Raw genomic sequence first — 20,622 nt, forward strand, 5'->3', positions numbered from 1 at the left:
AGAGCTTGGACACTGTCACCATCAGGAGTACCCAGGCTGTTTGCTGAATAGAGGTGAAAGAAAGGAATGTGACTTCAAAACCTCATCTGGGCCTTCAGGGTTCAAGGACCCCTGGGCATCTGCTCCAGAGAAAATGAACTCCATCTTCATCCAGGTACTTCCTGGCCACAGCCTGAGACAAGCGAAGGCATGGGCTCCGGATACCACTGAGTGTCCAGAGGCAGCCAGTGTAAGAGGAGATGGATGATCTCATGGGCAGCCCACAGGGCATGACAGCTGGTACTTCCCAGTAGCAGTTTGTGGGTACATACCAGGAACCTTCAAAACCATCACACTAATCTGTACTTAGTGGGCATCTGAATATTGCAAAGCAGAGTGTGGGTCCTCCTATGTGGTTAATTGATTCAGACTAAGTTTATTTGTAATTTTTGCAATATTCTGACAGAACTGACCTGAATTCTGTCTTTGAAATATTTAAGAATATAAATACTATGGGGCTGGGGATTTAGCTCAGCGGCATAAGCGCCTGCCTTACAAGCAGGCAGTCCTGAGTTCGATCCCTGGTAAATAGATAAATGGGGGAGGGGTTGGCTAGCAGTACCCAGTGAAACACATTCTATCTTTCCTTTAAGACAATCAAGACATGGAAAAGAAAACACACACAGACACACAAAGAAATGAGCAACTGCAAGATTCACTGACATTCTGGATGTTTGTAAGCATCACTAATTATAAAGTAGATGTTTCTGGATGGATAAAATCTTAAATTTTGCCTCCTGATACTCCAAACCTCACCTCATAGATAATAATTGTCCTAGCAGGCAAACTTTGCTCTCTCCCTCCACAGTCTGAATTAGAGATCCAGTACTTACCTTATCAGAAACTTGGACAGTTATATCTACATCATAGTTTTTAATTTTTGAGGCAACTGAATTTTTTTCTCCTTCATTTTCATATATCTTTCTAAATGCAGAGTTATAAATCTCTAGGAAAAAAGCTGGATATGAAAAAGAGGAAACAAGAAGTGCAATGCATTCTGGGAAGTGAGGCTTTGTGGGCTGGAAAGAGGAAAAACTAGCAGCAATGCATGATGGGAATTTAACGTGCATGTTGATCCAAAGTATTAGAAAACCAGGCATTGAGACTAAAACATGATATCATCTTCTTAATGTAGACCAGCATAAGGTGAAAACCTAGTAGGCATCAAAAATTGTTGCAGCTGGGCATAGAGTTCAGTGGCATAGTGCCTGCCTGGCAAGTGCAAGGTTATGAGTTTGCTTGCTGGTACAAAAAAAAAAAAAAAAACTTGTTCCAATACTTATACTTTGGTTTTCTAAGAAATATTCCCAATTATAAATAGGAAACTGTGCCAAAAATGGACCATATATTATGTCTTCTGATAAGCCAAATCTGAGAAGACTTACCTTGCTTTCGAAAATAAGTACATTAAAAACATCGCTGAAAAAGTTCCTTTGATATAAACAAAGGAGCACAATACCCAGAAGCAGCAGCAGAAGAGTCCACCTCTGAAAACGATCTATTGTAGGATAAAGAAGAGTACTTTAGGAAGATATTTTTCTTCCTCAGTTATACAGAAAACATAGTCTCAGAAATAGACTGAGATAAGAGGATGGGGAAAAGAGATATGACCATGAGAAATGCTAAAATAGGAAGCTAAAATTGTCAATAACACACTAAAAATTCTTTAGTCAATGAAGCTGCTACAAAGCAAACCAGGCCACTGAGGACAAAGCACCTGGGTGGCTAACAAACTACACATAGCTGCTCACTGCTTCACAGTCAAGAGCTGCATGATCCAATCGGAATGCAGTGATGATCTGTCTCTGAAGACTAACAAAAATTAGGAATTTGGGTAATGCTAAATATTGGCCAAGATATAAAGAAATGAGAATGCACGGTAGCTCGGGCTGTGGGTGATATTAACACTTTACCAGAAAATAGTGAAAGTTAATATGCACAAGGCCTGTGGTAAAATCAGCAGAATAAATTAAGATGTTTTTCTAGAGTGAAGAGAACAAAGACCAAGAGATAAAATAATGAAACAAAATATGACATGTATGGGATTTGAAGAATAAAGAAACATTTAGACAATTAAGTGTTCCATTGGAGAGAAATAAAAATGTAAGTGTATTTTGTACTAATGTAATACATGTCATATACTAAAATATCAAATAAATATGTATAACAAACATTGTATTAAATATATACAATATACTAAGTATATATTTATTAAAATGTAAATATATTTTTAATTATATACCTATAAAATAGTTTAAATATTTATAAATATATTTGTGCTTTGTAGATACATTTCTGAGTTAGAAAACTTGAGTATACCTAATGAAACACTCCTGGAATCTTAGATAAAATCAAGAGCACCACACCCAGATCTATCCTGGCATTTTTTTCCCTCAATTTCAAGAATAAAAAATCCTCTAGACATCCAAGTAGAGAAAACCAGGTACCTACAAATTAAGAGTGATTAAGCTAGCCTCGGATTTCTTCTCCGCACCATTCTGTAAATGAGAAAAGAGAAGTGAGAATTTTATACCCAGCCAAGTTTCACCACATATCAAGGCGATAAAGGGCAGGCTCGGCAAGTGGTCAAGCCCCAACTTTCTTCAGAATATCAGAAGCTGCTCCATCAGGCTTGACATGAAGCAAGTTGAGTATGTACAGCCAGAGCAGAAAAGAATAGTTGCAAAACTGAGTACCAAGGGGAACAAAATGAAAGCATCAGAAATGACAAACATGGTCACTAAGATGATAAATGCAAGACTAAGTATTTATTATAGCAATAAATAAATATTTAAGTATTTATTTATAATATTTATAATAGCAATAAATAAATAAATATAGTGATAAATCGATTTAAAATTCTATCCCTGTACTGTTTTCAAGAAACATAGTTTAAATAATCTTCATAGAGGATAAGCAACAAGAGAATCAAAACTATGACAGGGAAACAGAAGCAGAAATAAAAGAAAGGCGGGCAATATTAATAACAAGCAAGGTATACGATAAATGTTTTAACTCAATTCACTCAGCGAGCATCTATTAAGTATCTAGTATTTACACTAGACAAGAATATACATTACTGAAAAATAAAGATGTTGTTTTGGTGAATATTTATGCCTCAAACATAAAATCAATTTTGCTCCAAAGAATATGGAGCAAAATCTGTTGAAATACACAGAGAAATGATCAAAGACAATAGAAAAAACCTGAAACCTCTCAGCCTTTGATAGATTGACTCAACAAAAATATGAAACATATGGTTAATATAATTAGCTTGATTATATCTATTATGCATGAAGTTGTCTAATAATGAATTCTGTAGCCTACAACTTGGGTTGTATCTTTTTTCTAGCCACTGAAGAACTTTGACAAACGTCGCTTGTGTAAAAGGCCACAAACAAAATCCCAATATATTCCCCAATCAGAAACAGTACAGGCCAAATTCTGAAAACAATGCCATAAAACTAGATATAAAACTATAAATTAAAATTTAAGATGCTCTCTGCAGTAAGTCCTTGGGAAGGGATTAACCGGAAGCCTCAGTCACAGTCTGTTCAGAAACTAATTTGGTCTTGTGAAATAAGGCAGCGAGCCCAGAGCGTGGGTCTTCCAGTTTGGGTGCCAACGCTAGCCCTGGTATTGCTGGATGCTGGGGGAGGAAGGCCTGGGGCACACACGGAAGTGGCTGGCAGCCAGCAGGTGGAGAAGAGCACTGGGATAAGAAGAGTCCTTTAGACCTCAGTTCAAGCCCTACTCCCTCCTGTTATTGTTTACGATGAACATCTGCGTGTTACCTCATTTCCAGGTTGCAGTCTTCTTGCTCAAAACCAGGGGAGTTGGTCTGCACCAGTGGTTTTCAGTCTTCTCTGGGCACCACGCTTACCTGGAAAGTTTTTAAATAATACTACTGCTTGGACTCTATGCCCAGAGGTTCTGATTTAGTTGGTTTGGAATGGAACCAAGTCATCAAAATTTTAAAAATCTGTCCAAGTGATTCTAGTGTGCAGCCAAAATAGAGAACCCCAAAGCGAGATGATTTCTCAGATTCCCCCAATTCTGAAGTTCAGGAGGGCTGCGATGCATCTGCACTCTGTCCATGGAAGAAAGTTTTAGGAAGCTAAAGCCAGATACAGTAATGCACAACAATCTAATCAGTGTGCATTGTCTCAAATGGTGCAGAAAATATTAGCTCCAGTTAATATTTTGCACCCAACATGATCTAGACCTGGGGCATAGATTGTACTCCAAGCCCATTGTAAACACAATGGGCCATTTATTCACTGAACAGTAACCACTGTAATTACCTACAGGGCAAACATATGAGGTTGTTCGAGCGACAATTAATTGTGGACCTGGAACTAATGGGACAATAACGGTAAAGTATCAACCAGAGTGTGATTCAGAAATCACATCAGAAAACCAATATTTTCCAAATTGCATTAGATAAGCATTTTTGGGGATGCAGTGGTATACGTAATATCCCAAGGTCCTGAAATAGCTGCACCCAGATTTTTCTGATCGTTGCCTCTCATACTGGTGAGCGGAGGAGGAGGTGATATGTGGTGTTAGTCTTGAAAGAGGAATCAGATGCTAGGCTGGAGGGGACTGGATAGCTGCGTTCTTTCTTGTCACTCTCTGGCGCCTGACTGCCACCTCCAGTGAGGTATGCAGACCTTGTTTGGATGGTAAGATCCTCTTTGTGAGTCTGGAAGCCATTGATGTTTTCAGAGAAATGGGTATGTCTCTAAGCACCTGCACATCCACACAAACTCTCTGTACAGTTTTTTAGGGGTTCACAGAAACCTCTGTTCTCACTAGGTTGTTTGCACACCTCCAGATAGGAATCTCACTATTTCTAATGGCAAACCTCCTACTGCTGGACAACTCTGAAAGTGAAGGCTCTTCCATGCATCCAGCTGGAATTTTACTCACTATAGATTCTTCCTCTTGGTCTTTATTCTGCCAGAATCTTTTAAACAACAAATTTGCCATTGATCCCTACCAGTCTTGCGCATCCCTGTCTCTGTGGGGATCTTAGAAACTGCCTTTTCTAGGTGTTCTCTAATTCTAGGTAATGGCTGCTGGGCTGTTAGTTGCATGATCAAGTCCAACAGATCAGACCTGTGGGGACTCCCTGAGGAGTGAACCCAGGTAATCCAGAGGTCCTTAGGGAGCGGTTGTTGCTCTCTGATCCAGACCGGGGAGGGGAAAAGGGCAAGGGTCTGCTGCCTGCCCTCCCAGGGACTGGGCAGCAAGAGCTTTCGAGGTGGTAGAAGCAGCACTAGAGTACCTCCTTCTGGGGTCTGGGGTGCTGGGATGTGGCTTCCCGGGGTGCTGAAAGTGGACCTGGATGTTTCATACCTAGAGCTGCTGCTGAGACAGATGAGGGCTCAGGAGGAGACGAAAGGCAGCAAAGATGGCTGGGGTCAGCCGTGCCCTTCTCCATCAGAGATGCCAGTGAACAAGAGAAGGGAGGGGAAGAGGGAAGGAAGACAAGAAGAGAGATCAGTTCAGAGCAATTTGCTGAGGAATTTCATTTTTGCAGAGTAGGAAAGGCCTTTTAAAAATTATTGTGCATTTGCAGTGCATCCCGGGGGCTGGCATATGGATTAGCATGCCTCGGTCATTTTCAGTCCCTCTAACTCCTCTTCGTAAAACTCCCTTTTCCTTCCCCATCTCCACATGTCTGCGTTTTTGTTTTCTTCCATCTCTTTCTTTTTTCTTTCTTTCTTTCTTTCTTTCATCTGCCTGTTTTAGATTTCTCATATAAGAAAAGCTATGCATAATTTGACTTTCTCTGACTTATTTCACTTAACAATGTGGTCTCAAGTTCTATCCATTTTCCTGCAAAAAGCATGATTTCATTCATTTTATGGCTAAATAGTATTCCTGTGTGTGTGTGTGTGTGGCATTTGGGGGTCTGGTTTTTGTTCCTCTGAGACAGCGTTTCACTGTGTAGTTCCGATTGGCCTTTGATTCACTGCAGCTCTGAGCTACCATGCCCAGCTTATACCACATTTTCTTCATCTCTTGATGGGCATGTAGGCTGTTTCCTGAGCTTAGTTATTTTGAGTTATGCTATTAAAACATGAGTATGCAGGTGTGTTAGTATAATATGATGTGTTTAAGTCTTAGAAAGATCTCTTTCTAAATATGACGTTAAGTCCTGAAGATGTAAAAGAGAGTTACAAATTCAACCACATTAAAAGAAGAAAAACACTTCTACATGGTAAGAGACACTATAAGCAACTTCAAAACACAAACTGGGCAAAAATTAGCAACTTATGCCATGAAGGATTACCTTTTCTACAAGCAGATAAGGAAAACTAAGAGTCAAACTAGAAAATGGGCGAAGGCTGAGAACAGTTACCAGAACTACAAATTGCTCTTAACCCTGGCAAGGGAGACTCAGCCTCACTCAAGTTAAGATAAATGCAGATGAGAAGTGCAGTGAGGTGGTTTCTCACCACCGCACTGCAGAGATCAGAAAGGTTGTTAAGGACTGAGGATGGGGGGTGGGGGGGCAGAGAGCTGGAGAAATGTCAGGGAAGTGGTGACATTTAAGTGGGCCTAGTAGGACAGGATAATTAAAATCCAATTTAACAACTTACTGGCACTTAAAAGAAAAAGAAAAAATAATAAAGGGAAAGAGGGACAGCTTTGACTACTGAGGATAAATTAAAATATGCACACACAAACAGCTAAGGCAAACAAACTGAGATATTTGCAGCAACTATAAAGGCCTGAGTTTTGAATGCTATCCATATGAGAAGTTTTCATTAAATTCAATTGAAAAGCATTAGGATACTGCTCAAAAAATAAAGGAAATGAAAAAGACATTCCTAAAATAAATAGGGCATGCTTATTGTTAACAACTTCATGGAAAAAAGTTCAACATGATGTGTAACCGTGAATGCAATGTGATTCAGTTTTTAAAATGATATTCATCATAGAATTAGATAGAGAAATGTTTTATTTTCTGTTGATAAGAATGTAGAGAAATTGACTCTCCAGTTATACCTGACATGTATGCAAACTGATACAGTATTTTTTGGAAACAAGCATAAAGACTGTAAAGGTGTGTATCCTTTCTTTTTTGGTTGTGTGTGGGGGGGGGATTTTACATCACAAACTCTATTTTATGAAAAATCCTGAAATACAAAAAAAAGGTGCCTGTAGACTAATAGGACAAAAAGAATGAAAAATAATGACAAATTAGAAGCAATCTAGATGCTTCCAAATGAAAGATGATCCAATAAACAGGCATATTGATATGCTGGAATATTATACAGCTATTAAAATATTCACAAGGAATTTTTGAGCTACCTCGTAATTTTTTTTTATTGTACCAGGGATTGAACTTCTGACTTCATGCTTGCCAGGCAGGTGCTTATGCCGCTGAGCTAAATCCCCAGCTCACAATTTTTGACGTGATGGTTAAATGCTTACAGGATGTTATGTGGTGGGAAAAATACTCCTGTTGTACATGGAGAATGAGCTGAAGAAACGTCAGTAAAAATGCAAAACCACTTTGCACAGAGAAAGGACAGGAAGGGAACACATTAAAGGGGGTCCTTTGGAGAAGAGTGAATCACTGGTTAATTTTTTTTACCCTTCTCTATTTTACACTTTTAGACCTGCTCTTCAATGATGATGTATTACTCTTATAGGAAAAGGCTTCGAAACTTTCTTTTCCCATCTATTTGTGCCACAAGGAAGCACCACAGGTGTCTGTGCTGCTAGGAAGGTTGCTGGGGGTCCCAGTTAAACGTGGGTTCTCTTTTGTATGTTTTCAGCTTTCCTTTGCTGCAACCACACCGGTCCTAGCCGATAAGAAAAAATACCCGTATTTCTTCCGGACGGTGCCCTCTGACAACGCGGTGAATCCAGCCATCCTGAAGCTGCTGAAGCACTACCGCTGGCGGCGCGTGGGCACGCTCACCCAGGACGTGCAGCGCTTCTCCGAGGTAGGCACTGCCCGCCTGGCTGCCCGTAGCGCCGTGCTGCAAGAGAGAGCTGGTGGCAGATGGATGTATGCAGGGCGCTGTTGGGAGCCCCCATCCTAGCCTGCACCGGAGTGGGGATGTCCTTCTCCTGGGTCTCGGTCCTGTAAGGTCCACGGGCTTGTCCCTATTGCTGATGAGGTAGAAACTTTCTAAGATAATGTGTCCATCAAGAGAAGAGTCTGGGGAAAAACCTGGCTTGGAACCACAACTTCCAGGTCATCTTGACTTGAGTGGCTTTTCGCTTTTTGTTTTGTTTTGAATAATGGCTTATGCTCACACATAAATATATGAGGTCCTGTTTTGTTTTGGAAAAGAAAAATCTAAAACATGTATGGTAAGAAAGTAAAATTTATCGCTTTGTCTTAACTTCTCGTCCCACTTTCTTCAATTCTTCTGTTTTCAATTTGGTATTCATCTTCCTGGCACCTTTTAGGCACATAAGTTTAAGCCCAAATGACTTCATACTACACATATTTTACTTTTTTATTTGCTTTGCAGCCAGTCTTGGAGGCCTTGATTGCCCTCACGCTTTAATGAGGCATAGTGGTCAGTCAGATGGTGGTGTGGGAACTTAGTGTACTAGACCCCAGAGGTCTTCACAGTCCTTGGAGAGCGCAGCCAGCACCTTCAGGCCTAGGGGTGCATCGTGGCCATAGGTTTCCAAACGTTGGCATTAGTGGACCATTTAAAAATTTGAGAGGAGCTGACCTCTAAGAGGGCTGTTCTGCTTTTGAGTTTCACCGATGACCTTGCAAACTCCCACCTCCAGTCTTACTAACTTAGGGACAGCAGCAAATGTTTAGAAAGTTATCCCCCCTTACATGAGTGCAAAGTGGTCTATTTTTTCTTGTTTGTTTTCTCCTCGCATGTATACTCTTTATCCTTAGGGCCTACCAAAAGAGCAAGCAGCCTAGGTGTGATGCCCAGACCAGGCATCTCCACCTGTTAGACATGGGGAATTTCCAGGCATGAGGCAGGCATTAGCCAGGAAGTAAGGGAAGACGCACACCCTCCTGCCAGCCCAGGAAGGGAAAAAAGCCCAGGCAGGCGGTGACAGAAGTGGGGCAGAGTGCAGTGCGTATCACCAGCCTTGGTTTCCACCTCACTTCGGTTCTTGAGGCTCTTGTCTCCTGTGGGTAACAGAGGCCACTCCACCCCTTGGCTCTGTGACCTCAGAGAAGCCACTGTACTTTGAGTTGCAGTTTCCTCACCCTGGAAGTGAAATAGAGATAATAACCCTACGCTGAGCGGCTTTTGTCAACTGAAAATAGATTTGAAAGAGCTTTATAAATGGTGAGGTTCATGCATACACTGGGATGATTTTGGAGGTGCTTGGAAAGCAGAAGCATTTGGCCCCAGCTGTGAGTGGGGTTCAAACAAAGCAAGCCCTCCTCAGCTCCCACTTTTTTGCTTCTCAGCCCCCCAGGAAGAGGCCCAGGGGACTCGTGCACTGGTGGGAACAACTTGTTGCCGAATCCTGAAGGCACTTTCACTGGTGGACTGCCCTTTGTAGAGCAGTGACAGATATTCTAAAATGAGCCTGACATAGGTTCACAGAACCCTGTGATCAGGACCAGAACCCTGATCCCATTAGCACCTGACTTTGCAGTGGTTTGTGGGGCCTGTTTCTTTCTAATAGCATCCTTTCTATCACTGCCTTAGATACCTCTGCTAATCTCCTGATTCATAGAAGGGAAAACTGAGACCCAGAGAAGTAAGGAGAGACAGCTCATGGTTTCACAGCACCTCTGGAGTTATGAAACATGGTCCATGGAAAAGTCAGCACTGAATCCCCAGTTCAGACTTCCCATCCCTCCTTCCACCTGTAACTTGCCAGCATCCTACGGGGCTACCTGTATATAGCCTCAGAGCTTTGACATTTCCATCAGTCTTTGCCTAGAGAGGATAAATTCCTTAATGTTGATTCAGTGCTTTTTAGACTCCCAGACACCTCTCAACCAGCAGCCATGTACGGAGGAGTGATGGTTTCTATTTTGCAAGCGAGGAAGCTGAGGCTTGCAGAAGGCTGGCAGCTGCTTGCCCAGGACACATGCTGGTAGAGTCTGGCCTGACCCTCCAGGCTGTCGGTCAGTGTTTTCCCTACTATGGATCATCACTGGGATCAGGCACTGCCATTTGGGTGCCATATCTCTGACCCTTGCGTGGCTGTGTTGAGGCTCTCCGGGCAGCTCTGTGGGAATCCTCTTTCCCCAAGGATAGGATGGTGCTCGGAAGTATTGCTGGCAAAGACCCTTTGCCCAGCTGAATCTTCTTTGTGCCCAAGGGCTTTGGCTTCCCTCTCCTGATGTCTGGCCTGCATCCCTGGAGCACAGCCCCTGGAAATGTGCCAGGGCTAACAGCTTTTCGTGAGTGCAAAGGAAACTAGATTCCTTTCATGAAACTGGTCGATCAACAGTGTCAAGCACTTCTGTTCCAAACAGGTGCACTAGAGGGAATGTCAAGTGAAAGCAATTGTGAAGTTAGAGGGAAAGGAAGGCCCTTAGTCCCACAGAGCTTATTGCACTGGCATTGTCGCCTGAAAGGAGTAGAGGGTGGGGGCCTTCCCAGCTTTGGGATCAGCTGCTCCAGCAAGCACCCCGTTCCTTAGATTCAAGCCTGGTCTCTGAGGGCCCAGACGCTGCTCCAGACTTGGATCAAATGAGCTGACTTCTAAGCCCAGCTTTGGCAAGGCGTGGCTGTGTGATCTCCAGCAGTTCACCTAGAGCTCTTAGAACTATATGGGGACAACTATGACTGAAAAGATTGCTGCAGCCAGGCCCTCTCTGGGTCAAAGATTTAATGAAATGGAAGAAGGAAGGGCTTGGTAGCCTTTGCCTGGCAAGGGCTGTGTGACCCCGATGTCCGTTCACCTTGCAGAGGTCTAGTTCTCTTTCCTGTAAGGTGGGGACAGGGCCCCTAACATCTCAAGCACTGGGAAATGAGAGCTTAAGGTGAGAAAAATATGGTAAATGAAAGACTTCTGCATGTGAGATGCTTATGCAGTACCCACTCACTGCTCTGTGACTCATGGCACAACTCTGGGAACACTAACCCATCCACTCAGAGAATAACGCTGTGGAGGACAGCAGATGAGTGCACAGGACCTCAGGTCAGGGCAGCCCCAAGCTCCCTGCACCGCGTTCTCAATCTGGCTGCTCACTAGAATCACCAGAAAAATTGTTTTTCTTTTCTCTCTTTGTTAAAAAAAATCCAAAATAAAATTCTAAGTTGGATTTCTTTTTCTTTTCCTTTTCCTCACCTTTAACAACTTGGCAGACATGTAATTTACATATCATACATTTCATGATTTAGTTATTTTTAACACATTTTCATGGGTGTGCAACCCTCATCACGGCCCTGTTCCACAGTCCTCCTGTCACTCCACAGGCCCTCTTGGTCCACGGTCAGTCCCATCCCTCGCTGCCAGGCTGGTGTGTTCTCTATTTCTCGCCTACCCTAGAAATTTCATGTAAATGGAATGGTGTAACCAACAGTCTTTGGTGCCAGGTTTCTTCCACATAGCATAGTGTGCTGGTGGTTCATCCTTCTTGTGGCACAACAGTTTCTTTATACTACAGAATAGTACTCCTCTGGATAGAACACCTTTTAGACTCACGGGGCACCTTTAAAAGTCCTGATGTCCAAGCCACACCCCAGAACCATTACATCAGCTGGCTCCCATGTTTGGCCTCTGCAAGCTCTAGGGCCAGTTCTAGCCTGGGAATTACTGCCCGCACCATTGACTCCGTCTGCTCCGAGTGGGTGATGACGCCCTCTTGTGGTGGACACCTTTGAGCTCTGAGCAGTTCGAAACTCGGTGACCTGACTGCCTATTAGCAGGCCTAGGACTGGGACGGAGCAGAAAGGGTGGAGGGAGGACTTGTTCCAGTGTTGGGGTTGCAACACAAAGGTGGAGGTGCTGGTGAGGTCAGGGTATGCTGAGAAAGAGGTCCTTGGGTCTGAGTTGGGGAGCACTGGACAGGTGGGTACCCTGGGGGGCTGCGGGAAGTGGAGCTCTGGAAGGCTTGGTGGAGACTGAGTGTAGGAGTGAACTGGAGGGACAGGAGGGTGTGGTCAGAGCTAGAGGGACGGGGACTGAGGGCCCTGGCTGGGGTCAGGGCTAAAATGGAGGGGAGGTAAAGGTCACTAGAATGAGGGCGGTGGAAACAGAAGGCCAGAGCACCTTGTGTTGCCCACAGGGCTGCTGCAGGCCCAGGATGGAAGCACGGAGGGAGGGCCAGCAGAGGACAGGGGGTTGGGGGCTGTCCCCCAGTTCAGCTCTTCTAGCTACCAAATCATCTTCCCCAAGTAATTCGGTTGGTGTTTAATTCTAGGACACGACCAACCTTCAGAATTTCTTTAGACAAATCCCTTGCTCTCTTTGAGTCTCTTTCCCATGTTGTAAGGTAAGGAGGGAGGTGGAACAGCTGCCCTGAAACACCTCCAGCTCGAACATTTTGACCCTAGGCTGAAGATCCAGGGGACTGGCTGTTGACCCTGATCCTGCCATCGGCAGGGATATGATTGTGGGGATTACTTATTCACTTTGTGCCTCTGTTTTGATCCAGATTTTTCAGACTTTACCCTTTTTTAGATTCACAGAAAAATCGAGAAGGGGGAACAGAGATTTCCTATGTGTCCCCCACCCATACACATGCATCTTCCACGTCCCCCACCAAGGTGACACTCTAGTGACAACTGATGAACCTACACTGACACATCATAGTCACCCCGAGTCCAGAGATTACTTTAGGGGTCTCAATTGCTGGTGCATGTTCTATGAGTTTGGAAACTATGTAATGATGTGCACCTATAATTTTAATATCATATAGAGTATTTTGATTACGTAAAAATCCTGTCAGTTTCCTATTCCCCATGATTTTGCCTTTTTCATGTCTTATAGTTGGAATCATGCAGAATGCCATCTTTTCAGGTTGGCTTCTTTTATTTAGTGAATGGACATTTAACTCCTCTGTGTATTTTCTTGGCTGGATAGCTCATTTTATTTCAATGCTGAATAATATTCTGTTGTCGGCATACCATAATTTTTTTTACTTGATTGCCTACTGAAAGACATCGAGGTTACTTCCAAGCTTTGGCAACGAATAACGCTGGTTATTCCTTTGGCAGGAATAACGCTGCTAAAAACATCTGTATACAGGCTTTGGTATGGGCAAAAGTTTTTAGCTCCTTTGGGTAAATACCAGGGAGCTTTATTGTTGGATCATATGACAAGCATACGTTTGTTTTGTAAGACACTGCCAAACTGTCTTGCAAAATGGCGGTGCCATTTTGTATTTCCACCAGTAATGAGGATTTCTTGTTATTCTAACCCCTACCAGCATTTGGTGTTGTCAGTGTCCAGGTTTGGTGACTCTAAAGAATGTCATTGTCATTTTAATTTGCATTTCACTACCGACCCGGGACATGCGGTTTGTTCCCATATGCCTATTTTCCAGCTTATTTTTCGGCACATAGGCGTAATCATAGTACCTACTACCTCTCAGGGCTGTGAGGATCAGGTGTGTCAGGACACTTAGACCACTAAGAAGAGAACCTGGCTCACAAGAGCACTGGGTGGGGGCAGCAGTCATTTTATGATCATTGAGAATCTGGTTCCTCCTTCTGTCGCTGCCCCCACTCAGGAACCCCTGTGTGGCAGAATTTCTGTGCCTCTGCGAACGTGCCACTCCCCACTTCCTTCTCCCTCCTGCCAGGCTCTCAGACCTCCTGCCTCCTCGCTGGTCCTCAGTGATCTGAGGGCTGATGGGGCTGACTTTTCCTTACAGAGACCTCCTCAAGTGGCAAGACCCACCAAAGCCCTCGGTCTGCCAGGGAGAAAGGTCGCCATCTGTGGAGTTTCCTCTTCAAAGCACCTGCCCTTTCAGGCCCGCCAGGGCCCCGTTGGGCCTGTAGAATCTTCCCCACTTGCCAAGTAGCCATCTGGCCCACTGTTGGGGTCTCTGATGAACTCTAAGTTGCTGTTTGCTCTTTCAGAGCATGAGCCTGGGAAAGTCCCCCGCGGTGGATGGCAGGGGGACCCCATGATGCACAGAACCCAGGGGATCACCCTCTGAGCAACAGCCAGCCCCTAGTGTGACTCAGGAGGCCTTTCATGGTCCCCAAGGCCACTTTCTCTGTCCCACCTCTGGTCTCTTCTGCTTCTGCCCTGCGGATCCAGCCACATCTCCATGTCTGCTCCTCTCTCTGTAGGAACACCCTTCCCGCTTGGCTGCCACTTCTTTCCCAGTAGGGTCAGGTGAGCTGCCCTGACTCCGTGCGCACTACCCTAGTACCTGTTCTTAGTGCCATGCAGCGTAAGACAGACACCCCCTGCTCCCCCATCCTTTCCCCATCGCCTGCACTAGTCTGTGTCCCCTCCCCAGGCAGAGTGTCCCGGCCACAATGTGCAGTTAAGGGTGTGGTTCAGTAAAGGATATTTCTGTGTATTTGGTCAGATTCTTAGGAGCAAATGCAGTGATTTCATCTTTGTTACCCTGAGTCTGCACCTGCCATGGCAATATGGGCACAGGAGGCACAGAACATCCCAACCCTGCCGTGTGCCCTCATGCTGACCTCATTCTCTGTCCAGACTGCCTCCTGTCCAGAAGTCACCAGGGCAATAGAAAGAAGAGAGGAGCCAGCAGTGACAGGGTGTGGGACTCAGGCTGTTGCTGTTTCTTAACTTGATGTCTTTTGTGGACATGACATTGTTTACTGGTGCAGATTCTTCTAGAGCTCAGTGGCACAGTCCAGGCCACCCACAGGAAACATCGCTGTCAAGAGCTTGCTGTGTGATTACTTCTGGGTGGTGCTGGAGTGGGAGTTGGGGGTATGCCTGCTGTCGTTTGTGTCTGGGTGCTTTTTCCTGGAGGTTCTTCTGAGTTGTACCTGGCTCAGCCGGATCATCAGCTTCACCTGGGTTCTACCCCAGCTCTGAAGAGTCAGACATGAGAGAGGACGCAGAAACCTGGCTGCTGCTTGCTGGAGTTAGACACTCACTGTATTGGTGGTGAGACCACCGGCACCTAGGCCCACTTTTCCTTAGAAAAGGACCACATATACCATGGCCTCCCCCTGCCTCAAGCTTACCTAGGCTGTCAGATTTTCCACCACTAGGGGACAAGAGGAACTCAAGAGAAATCAGATTTAATCTAGTGCCACACCTTCACCCCAACTTTCATCTGTGGCCTAAAGCTTCATCCCCCCCCCCTTTTCTGTTCTTACCTCCACCTTAGGAAGGGACCAGACTTGCAGGGCAGCCAGTAAGAATGGGTACATTTCTGTCCCACCCGCGGGTAGCTGTTTGTTGTAGCCTCTGGCATCTTTGGGGAGGTAGGTTCCTTATTTCCTAGAGTATGGCATAACCATGGGATAGATTTGGGCAAATTTAACTGTGCTATATTTATGTTTTATAGGCTATAAAAAATCATTACTGGCTCCCATTCTGTGCTTCATGGATATTGTTACTTAGGGTGGAACTCCCGGTAAGAAGTGAGACAGATTAAAGGAAAATGCAGAGTTAGTGGTTCCACGGGTGATGTGCACACCTGGTGAAATGGTCCTTGAGGTAGCTAGACTGATTAATGTTTGGAGACCACGGGGACAAAGACTTCTTGGCCACCTGTTCGTTAAACTTGGGAAGTGGGCCAGGGGTGAGGAAGGGGATTCTCTGCTCTCCCATCCCTTCAGAGGTGGAGAATCTGCTTGGGGAGAAGCCTGGCTGTCAGATCTCTAGTGTCAATGCCCTGTCACGCCAGTGGTAGCATGTGCATACCCAGGGCCCTTGAGCGGGTATGGAGGGGGTGACTAGGTCTGTTACAGAGGAGGCTGTTAGGACTTGTATCTAGACATCCCCTCGAAGCCTCATGCAGTCATAGGCGGGGCTTTCTCAGAGGTGACTGGATCTGGGGTGTGTGATGCTGGGGTGAAGGGTACATGATTACTAAATCAGTCCACTGACTGGTTTGGCACCGCCCTAATCCCCATTGCCTTGATAGGTATAAAAAGGGCAGAAAGAGGCTGCTAAGGCCCCTTGCTTGCCTTTCTGTCTTCTGCCTGCCATGAGCAGTTTCCCCTCTGCCACGCCACCCTTCCTTGGAGCCAGACAACTGTAATCTCTACAACTGACCAAATAACCCTTTTCCCCTTTAGTTTTGAGTGCTAGGTGTTTTGCCTCAGCAGTGAGAAAAAGTAACTAAGACAGAGACATAGCTTCACATTGGTTGCTGGGGATGACCTCAGGACTAGGAACATGGGAGCTCCAGAGGTGACTGTGTCCTTACTGCAGCCTGCGTGGATCCCGGAACACAAAGATGAGGAGAGAGTGTGCCTTCTCTGACACACTCCCTGGGGGAAATCGGCCATCTACAGTGCCCTCAAAGTCTTTACACTTCCTGGTGCCCCCTGCAGTCCTGGGCTGTGTTCCCAGACATAGCTGCAACCTTGTGAAACCTCTGCTGCATCAGGACACTTAGGGTAGGAAGTGTCATTGTCACGTCATCTCATGCCATTTTCTGAGTGCCTACTGTGTGTAGGTGATTATACCCAGTCAGCCAGCATGGTGCCATCTATTTTCAAGAACTCATTCAGGGCGGTGTATGACTTTGTCAGGATTTGACAACCAATAGATGACAGGAATGTATGTAAGCCTTGAAGAGAAGAGGCCAGGGATCTGGTGATAGTGCCCCCCCAACCCCAGAAGCAAGGAGGTGCACGTATAGGGTAATAACCTATCTCACGAGATCTCGTAGTCCCTTGGAGCTCCTGCCTTAGGATTCGGTGTATCATTTGTATTACTTTCTTAGCTCCTGGATATCAGAACCCAGGATCCCCTCCACACCTGCCCCTGCAGTTCCTCCCAGGATCCCTCATTGTGCTCAGTCCTCCTGAGCGACAGTGTGTCCAGTCATGTGTAGATTCTCCAGAGCTATTCTGGGACATTCTGGCTGTGGTTCCCCTCAAAGCCCATCTGTTGGGCCTGGAGAACACCAGAGCCATGTGGACAAAGGACTGGCATGGGGAAAGGGTATAGAACCTTCAGAAAATGGTGAGAAGTCTATGGGGCTCCATTACTTAGTGCTGGGGGCGAGAAGGGGCGGAAAGGACCGTGAAGTCTCCTTGTATCACTAAGGTGGCTCTTTGCCCGCCAGCAGTAGGGAGCCACAGAAAGTTCTTAGGTAGGGAGGGTGAGATGCTAGAAGTCTTGAGAGAAGATTGAGACAAGTAGACTAGAGGCTGGGAAGCCAGCCAGGAGGCCACTGCAGTATTCAAAAGCAAAACTAGAAGATTATTTTATTTTCTTACATAAAAGAAAGTAGCTGCTTTCTTATATCATTTATCCCTTTGTTGTTACTTTTTGATTTTTATTTTAAAATATTATTATTTTCTAATCATAATATTGATTTGTACTCAAGGCAGAAAATGTGGAAAACACAGAGGGGCAAAAAGGATAATTAAAAATTGACCATAGCTTAATGCGTTTTTTGTCCATTTTCTTTTGCTGTTGTGAAATACTTGAGGCTGAGTACTTTATAATGAAAAAGAGGTTCATTTCGCTCACAGTTCTACAGGTTCAAGGCCATCATACCAGTGTGGGCTTGACTTTGAAGACTTCATGGTGGATGGTGTCACAGTGGTAGGAACGTATACAGGAAGGAGAGATCTTACGGCAAGTCAACCCTCTCTTGAGAACTAAGCAGGATCCTAGGAGAGCTGCATTAGTTCCTTGCTAGGCAGTGCCTTTGGTGATCTAATTACCTTCCACTAGGCCTCACTGCTTAAAGATTTCACACTACCTCCTAGCTTAGCCACATGGGGAACACAATCTCTAACACAATTCACTGGGGACAAACCACCTCCAAACATAGCACCTGGCCACCACTTAGAGGTCACTGTTAACCTCTGGACTTAGAGTCATTCCATTTTTTCCAGGTGTCATGGTTTATGTCTGTGGCCCCCAGGCCTCATGCGCTTGCATTATGCATTTGTGATTGGTTCATTGTCTAGTGCTTGGATTGATGATGTCAGTGCTACACCCACATAGGGGTGGAGCCAGCTGGCAATGTAATGGCAGGGAGAAGGTGTATCTCTCTCTCTTGCTGGTTTCCGCCTGTTGATTGCAGCCACCATGAGCTGCGGCCCCACCATGCCACCCTGCCTTGAAGCCAACTGAGTATGGACTGAAACCTCCAACAACTGTAAGAAATAAACCTTTCCTTTTCCAACTTTGGGCATCAGGTATTTTGTGTAAGTGACGAGTAAAAAGTAAAAAAGACACCAGGATGTACAAATAAACATGCTTTTAATATATGTGTGACTCCTTTAACTTAGTAGCCCAGGGAGAATTCCCAGGCCAGCTAGTATTTACCACTGTGACTCCTAATGACCACCTAGTGCTTGCTGACTCTGGCCCTGGTGACCCTGTGAACTGCTTCTACCTGAGCCAGAGCCCTCAGAGATTATTTTTCTTGAATTCTTTGTCATTTCAAGAAATTTGGCGGGGGGGGGGGGTGCTGGAGGTGTAGCTCAGCGGCATAAGTGCCTGCCTTGCAAGCAGGTACCCGTGAATTCGATCCCCAGTACCAATAAAAAGGAAAAAGACAAAAAAAAAAAAAAAAAAAAAAAAAGAAATTTGGAATGGGCCAGCAGGTAGATGCTTTTACCATCTTTGTCCAACGGCTGCTCAAAAACGTCTCTGCTCTCCATTGCTATTGCTTACTCAAGAAAACCCCACTAAAGAGCATGGAAGCCATTTGTCAGTCCTTACTGATTATAAACAACACTACAGTAAACTCATACTCGAGTTTCTGTTGGCACATCTCTGATTATTTTCTAATGTTAAATCCCTAGAAATAACATCTATACATTTTTGAATCTTTCGTAAATGTTGCCAAATTGTCCTCCAGATAGATCATACCAATTTAGAGTTTCATAGCAATATATGAAAGCATTCCCTGCCAACACTGTGTATTATTCTTTTCTGATCTCTGGCAACTGCTATTTTGATTTGCATTTCTCTGATTACTATTAAAATTGAATTTCTTTTTCACTAAGATTCTCATTTCTGATTCTCATTTTGTAAATTGGCAGTTCATGTTGTTGGCAGTTTTTCCTATTGGAGTGTTCTTTTTCTTCCCAGTTTATAAGCATTCTTTCCAGAGTAGATAATGGGCTCTCAGCCCCATTATCATAGGCTGCAGATATTTCCCCATGTTCCATGCAACATTTAATTTTGTTTTGATGTTATTTGATACCTACATACAAAATCTAAAATTCAACAGACTCAAATTTATCAAGACCAGTTTTTTTCCTTAGTCTTATGTTTAGCAAGAAACTTTAAAAATCTTACCATTACAAGAATTTTTGTAAATATTCAACTATGTTTTCTTCTAGTAGTTTTATTACTTCATGTTTCAGTTTACCTGGAATTTCAGTATCTGACCTGAAATATCAAACTTTTTCTCTCCCACTTTAGTCAAGTCACTCATTGATTCTTTTAGAATTTAAATGATATGTCTCTTCCCAAGTCATTAAAACCTCTATGCTAGGAGCCAAGGATATAGTTCAGTGGCATAAGCATCTGCCTGGCAAGCACAAGGTCCAGAGTTCGATTCTCAGTACAAAAAGAAAATCCCTATGCTAAATTTAATCTTTAGAAAATACTATGTTATATTTTCTATATGGCATAGCGCATTTTAGTGTGTTAGGAATATAATACCGGCCACATATATGATTTGAATTTTCTAGTGGCCACATTTTAAAAAGTAAAGGAAATAGATAAAATTATTTTTAATAATAATTTAATAGTAATATAAATTTTTCCTAATGCAGTATATCCAAAATGCTATCATTTCAACATGTGACTGACACTAACACTCCAAGTACTCAGTAACCTCATGTGGCTATTGGCCACTACTGGACAGTGATGCTGTCCTGAGGGTTTTTGTGTTTTATTAATGCATGTTTACAATTCATGCAGCTTGCAGTCATCTTGGGAGTGGTTACGTGTACATATTATAGCTTGTATCTTTTTTTGTGTGTGTCTCTTTCCCTCTCCTTTTCTCTTCCATCCCTTACTGGTTCTCCCTTTTCATATGTGTTCATATTACTTGTCTTAGCTCATGCGATGACGTATAGTGTTTATATGAGTTGCGGTTATTAGGCTCCTGTTCCTGAGTTTTTAAATTTCATCCCTTTGCTTTACCTATCTACTTGGGAACTGACATCACAGTGTTTTAAGTAGTCCTCCGCTAGAATTCATATGATACCATAGCATAACATAGCAATATGCAAACTTCCTTTTGTCTCAATTGTCTTTATTTTTCACAAGTGTTATTGTTGTAAGGTTCCCAAAAATGCTCTTAGTGATATTGCTTGAATTCTAGTCACTCTGTAATAAATTTGGGAGAGATCTGACATTTTAAAAATATTGAGTCTGTACATTGTGAACATGGAACATTTCTCTATGTAACATTTCTCACCAGATTCTCTTATAAAGTTTTTGTCATTTTCTTTATGTAGATCCTTTCCATTTGCTGCTAAGTCTATTTTCAGATATTCTGAAATTCAGGCGATT

The 20,622-nt window shown here is 43.9% G+C and overlaps 1 protein-coding gene across 1 annotated transcript in view; it reads left to right on the top strand.

Moving 5' to 3' along the window:
* Nucleotides 1-20,622, top strand: part of Gabbr2 (gamma-aminobutyric acid type B receptor subunit 2) — a 355,790-nt gene that overhangs the window by 134,944 nt on the left and 200,224 nt on the right. Inside the window, exon 3 of the mRNA XM_063224805.1 lies at nt 7,836-8,006. Within this exon, the coding sequence (XP_063080875.1) occupies nt 7,836-8,006 (171 nt within the window). The remainder of the gene's footprint in view (nt 1-7,835; nt 8,007-20,622) is intronic.

This window comes from Cavia porcellus, unplaced genomic scaffold (assembly GCF_034190915.1).
Source record: "Cavia porcellus strain 051 isolate PalLab524CR breed Dunkin Hartley unplaced genomic scaffold, mCavPor4.1 scaffold_1, whole genome shotgun sequence".
NCBI lineage: Eukaryota > Metazoa > Chordata > Mammalia > Rodentia > Caviidae > Cavia > Cavia porcellus.